We start from the raw sequence: 6025 nt of genomic DNA, 5'->3' as shown, positions 1-6025 counted from the left end.
TGGTACTGTCCTTTCAAGCCTAAGCTGAATTTTCCATTTAGAGCTTTCATTGACAGAATCAAACATCCCGTCAACCATCTGGTCTTCCATATGCTTCCCATAATTGCCCTTTCTTAATTCTTCTTTTACCTCTCAAATTGTTCTTTCAGCACACCCTCTGAATAATCCCTAGATTCCGCCACAAAGCTGCTTCTACCTTCTCTTCTTTTACACTACCTCTGGATAAACGTTACATTTACCATTGACAGATCTCTATTTCAGAATTGGCATCTTTATCTAAAATCCTGCCCTGCATTCCAGACATCTCAAATGGCTAGCTATCATGCAGTTAGAAGAGAGCTATTGATTTCCATATTATCTCCATTTTTTCCATTACTCTGGACAAAGTTAGGACAAACAAAATCGATAAACAAATTAGACAAATTTAGCAGTAAATGTTAATGAACCTCTAAGAGCTTCACTTCTTATAACTGCTATAAAACAATTAGAGAAATCAACAAAGGCAAAAATTGTGATTGCTATCACTTCTCAATCTAATAGTACTCCATTTACTATCTAATTATCTAATATTTCTTTTAATTATCATTAGCTCTGCCATTCTTTCTGAAGGCCACTGGCCACAGCTTGCTAATGAAGAGGTCACTACCTTTTCTTTTCCTAATAGATTTAAATTCTGCAAGCTTCTTACACATTTATGGCATATACATACTGTGTATAACAGATCGGAAAACCATCAAAGCAATAATATTATTTCCTTAGCCAACCACTGTACCTATAATGGAATCCCATTTTGCTATTTGTTACAATTCAAAGAATTTTGGTCCATAAAACTTAATTGTTTGAAGCTAAAATAAGTACTACATAGAATGTTAAGAGAACTCTGAGATATCTTAGATGCCTGCCTCTCATGTGTACGGTTGAGGGCAAAGACTTAAAGACAGATCTCCCCTCAAACTTCTTACTCCCTCTAGACTACAGAAAGCCAGAATTTTTGAAATTCATTCTAGACTAGGAAGATTGTCCTTTATTGAGACTTTACTTAAGGGTACAAAATATGTAAAACTTCAAGATTAGGTGCACAATACAATTTTACTGTTAAAGTCTTAAATCTCTGTGGATTTGGATGAGAAATTAGGAAAACGGGTTATCTGTCAACAGAATAACAGATTTGAGAAAAGGTAACAGCAGCCTTGATGGAAAGCCTAAGCTCTGCTACAGAACCAACAGCAAGTATTAACAGTTAAACTACCGTATTTCCTCTTTTCCAAAAAACAGCGTGTCATTTTGAAGGTATTTCAACTTCCATGAGAAATGAAAAAAATTACTAATTTAAGTCACGGCATTTGAGATGCATGTAAGTCAGCTTATCAGTAAGTGTGTTTATGGACTGCACAGTGTATACTCGGATTGCAGACTCTTGAACCACGTCAGTGCTAAGAAGCTAGAGGTAGAAACATATGTTACAGTAGCAGGACAGCATTAGAAGTAATTAGTTTCATTAAGAAACGCAAGACAATAGCTCTTGATAAATCAACTTGGTTTAAATATGTACTTTCTGAAGCGCCAATAAAGAAAATAATTTAATATTTCATTTCAGAATAATGCCATTTCTAACAAGATATACTTTTCATGGGTAATACCAGAAATTAAAATTTAAATTATTTCTTAAAGCTAATGATTGAATTGAACAACTCAGTATGTTTTTTCCACCGCTGCTTTCCCCTTTGGGCTCAGTATTTTTTTTTAAATCTTAATATAAACACCAGATGTGAACACTTCATATCATTGACAATCTTTCACAGATTTTTTTTTCTTTTACTGTATTTATTCACTTCAATTGGCATACGATGAACTACAAGCTACATATTTTAAACAGGTTTTTTTTTAACTTACACATTTTAATAGCAAGAAAGTGATTTAAAAAATACCCTACAATGAAATAAGGTCCAATTTCAACAATTATTTCAGTAGCATATTTCAACAAATACTCTGAATATTGAAAAACATTTCAATAAGTATGCATATTCAATAACTGTATCTTTCAGTGTTTTAATTATTCACTCAGTCACAGTCGTAATTTAACAAATCCACTTGTGGCATTTCGAAGCAATGAAGTTATGGACTGAAACTTACATTAACCAAACCAAAATAGTGCTCATTGACTGGAAATTGTTCCGGACCAATCTCTTTCTCCAAAGCTGAGGCATTGGCGCCCTAGAAAAATCAAAAGCAGTAAAGTATTAGTGTCACAACTACGTACACAGTGAATCTAACTAGTTGAGGAAAACAAAAAGTGACGTTTTTTGGCAAAGATAGATGACCAAAACCAACCAACCAACAAAAAAATAAACCACCAAAACACCTGATCACAATATATAGACCTTGCTAACACCAAACCAATATCTACAAGAAAGATACTGCTTTGCTGGAACATGTCCAGAGGAGAGCAACAAAGCTGATGAGGGGTCTGGACCAAAAGTCTGATAAGGAGCGGCAGAGGGAACTGATGTTGTTTAGCCTGGAGAGAAGGCTGAGGGGAGACCTTTTTGCCCTCTACAACTGCCTGACAGGAGGCTGTAGTGAGGTGGATGGTGGTCTCTTCTCCCAAGTAACAAGCAATACGATGAGGGGAAATGGCCTCAAGTTGCACCGGGGCAGGTTTAGGTTGGACATTAGGCAAATTTTTTCACCGAAAGGGTTGTTAAAGATTGGAATGGGCTGCCCAGGGAAGTGGTGGAGTCCCCATCCCTGGAGGTATTTAAAAGCCAGGTAGACGAGGTGCTTAGGGACAGGTTTTAGTGGTGGTATGGCAGTGCTAGGTTCACAGCTGGATTTGATGATCTTAAAGCTCTTTTCCAACCTAAACAATTCTATGATTCTATGATCTTCAGCTCTCAGACAATAAAACTTTGGGTTTACTAAATTTACTTATACTGAAGTTCTCTCTAGTCAGGAGGGAGGAAAACAAAAATAAATGGGAGACTAAATATTGAAAACTGATGAAACACCTTCCTGTCTGTAGCCTGGAGGTGGGGAGAAAGTGGAGTTTGTGACCCAGCTCAAGAATCATACATGGCAAATTAGCCAAACTTGTTTAGTTAGTCTATTGCTTAATGCAAAGACAAGCTTGTAGGTGGGATAGTATTAGCCATGAATGTGGAAAAATCAACTCTTTGAGTTCTCTGTTGATTTGCACTCTCAGGATGTTTAGATTGTCCACAAAAGCATTTCACACAGGTCTTAAAGCAGACAGCAAATCTTCTGTGCCATAACTTAATACTTACATACTTCTAATGAAGAACCTAACACTCTTCCGCCACAAGAAAATTATTTCAACATAATCCAAAATACCTCAGAGATATGTGTTTCCAAAATATGTTCTGTTCAAAAACACCTCGAAGTAAGTTATATCATTTTCATGTATTTTCATGCAATTGCACTGTTTTGACGTTCTGTATTTATTATTTTCAGAGTGGGGCTTCTTTAATAACAATTGCATGAAGTATTGCAAAGCAGGTGATACGAGGCCAAATGGTGAGCTCCTCTTAACAAATGTAATTTTCATACTGTGTAGCACATTTTAGAAGAAGTTAAGAAATGCAGATTGTTCACAGGAGGCAAAGAGACTGGTCTATTCCACTTACACTGAAAATATAAAATGTTCTAAGTGCTTTGCTAAATACTTTGAACTGTGTAAAATGAAAAGACAACACAGCACAGCTAGTGGTGGTGTGCATTACAGATGCTGCAGCCTTTGTCGAAGAAATCTGCTGGGTCTGATCCTCAAAAAGACATCAGCAAAGGTAACTTTGGTTACTCTCTAGTTCCAACTGATGACTGTTGACTGAACTGGTGCAATAAACATTGGGTTTCAAAGGAAAGAGAGGGGTTTTATTTAGAAACAGAAAAACCTCTACCCACGAAAATTCAGAGAACAAAAAAGCCCTTAGCTTCCTATGGGCTCTTACACTGCTTGCTTTTACAGAAAAGCAGACGTATCCAACTCTAAATCCCTTTTGTCACATACAATGACACGCATATACACACACATATCTCTCCTCTGTCAAACTAAAAAATGAGCATAAATATTCCAGTCTAAAGTCAGGCCTAAATCAAGCTAAAATAGCATATAGTATACAGCAAAGAATCTTAAAAACAGATGTGACTCCTTCCCAACAAGTTCTTTCTTTCCACCAAAGATGCAGCAAATCGCCCTGGACATTACAACAATAAACTTAAATCAAAATTACAAACCACATTAAGAAAAGCAAGCAGGATTTCATAGATTAATTACAGGTAGGGGGGAGGTGGATAAAATTAAAACTAGGACTGTGTTAAAATGTATAAAATTAAAATGAAACTCTATTATGTAGTACACAATCAGTACTGTGGTTGTGGTACTGCAGAACTTAAGAGTGGTTACACAACCTAGCTTAGCAGTTCTGAAACTGGAAACATGGTCAAAGGCCCATTAGGAGGTAACAAATTTAACCCTCATTTAAGATTAAAGCACTCCGTGACTTCTGAATATTTAGCTCTGCAGCCTTATTGGAAAGGTGGCTATTATTTACACCTAAACTAGAAAAAAGGGACTGTGGAGGCCTTTTTATCCTATTGTTAAAATCTCTACTTCTTTAAAAATAAATAAATTCAAGAGCAGGCTTCTAGGAAATTCTTTCTCTTGTCAAAGCTAGGGTGGAGTAGCTGCTTTATTCTATCTTTGGAAGGAAGAATATTACGGTATAAACTTTGATGATTGTTTTGTACAGACCCGAACAATGTATTTAGTTTTCTAGCACAATAAAGATCCTGACTTAGCAGTTAGAAAGACATGCTAAGACACTCCAATACAGTTATGATTTTCCGATTACACAAGGCTGTTTCATTCAAGGCTTAGACTTTCACATGATTTCAAAGCACGGCATTACCTATGTTCGAATGCAGTTGTTTATGAATGTTTTATAACTACAAAACAGCATGGATGTTTTACACCAATATAAAAACCCTCAAGCTATTAAACTTCCCTTTACAGTTTTCTTTTTGTCTACTATAAAGGATGTTATTCCTCCCCCCAAAGTAATCGTTTATACTGTGCAGTGTGTTGGTTGAGTAGAGCGAAAACATAGTATGCAGCAGGGGCTTAAAAGAGTATGCTAAAAAGGCATGTTCGCACCTGACCCGTAAAAGCTATTTTAAAACCTAACTATCCTTTGCTACAAAAGGTTTCCCACTCAGCATTACAGTACACATTACCAGTCCCAGCTGACTCTGCAATTATGGAAACACAGATGCAGGAGGGAAGCACCGTGACACCACCAACTATTATGGTACCAAATCATCTTTTGGACAAGAGGACAGCACAGGTTTAAGGCAGAAGCGGAGTCTATCTCTCTCCGTCAGCCAAGATGGACTTACTGGGCTCAGGATCTAGACTTGGGAGATTTCAGTCTGCGATGCATGCTGTGGAGTACAAAATTTCTTCCTTTGCCACTGAATTGGGATGTGGGAAGATCGCAAAATGAACCTCTCTTTTTTGGGGGCTCACTGAAGAACCCATACAATAGGTGCTCAGTCCCCACACAGCAACTTGGCTTTGACATTGTGCAGGGGACAGAAAGGAACATCATCAACTTTGGTCAGCACCCCCACCTCCAGTCTCCCTGCCCTTCTGAGCAGGAGCACACAAGGTCATTGCCCAGGAGTGGGAAGCAACAGAGGCGCAACACAAGCCCAAAAAAGATTATATTGCAACAGTACTGGCATTTAGCAGGTTTTGCATCACATAAAACCTATACATCACCAAACACTGCCTTACGTTACCCTCCTTCCAGCACAGAGATAATTCTACAGGCATGCAGAACACATATTGGTCATAGTTAACGCAATATAGCTTTATAAAGCGGAAGGTTCAGCAACTAAGGTGTGCGTACAAGAACGCAATATGAAATTAAGATTTGCTTCACTTTTATTTGTTATTGAAAATTATTCTGGAAACAATGTTAAAATTGAAAATGTTAAATGAAAG

General features: G+C 37.2%; 1 protein-coding gene across 1 annotated transcript in view; it reads right to left on the bottom strand.

Moving 5' to 3' along the window:
• Positions 1–6025, bottom strand: part of USP12 (ubiquitin specific peptidase 12) — a 31064-nt gene that overhangs the window by 23480 nt on the left and 1559 nt on the right. Inside the window, exon 2 of the mRNA XM_009647138.2 lies at positions 2134–2214. Coding sequence (XP_009645433.1) covers positions 2134–2214 — 81 coding nt within the window. The remainder of the gene's footprint in view (positions 1–2133; positions 2215–6025) is intronic.

The sequence above is a fragment of the Egretta garzetta genome, unplaced genomic scaffold, assembly GCF_000687185.1.
Source record: "Egretta garzetta isolate BGI_Z169 unplaced genomic scaffold, ASM68718v1 scaffold279, whole genome shotgun sequence".
NCBI lineage: Eukaryota > Metazoa > Chordata > Aves > Pelecaniformes > Ardeidae > Egretta > Egretta garzetta.
Note: the sequence above shows the minus strand (reverse complement) of the source record. Positions and strands in the feature narration are given on the sequence as shown.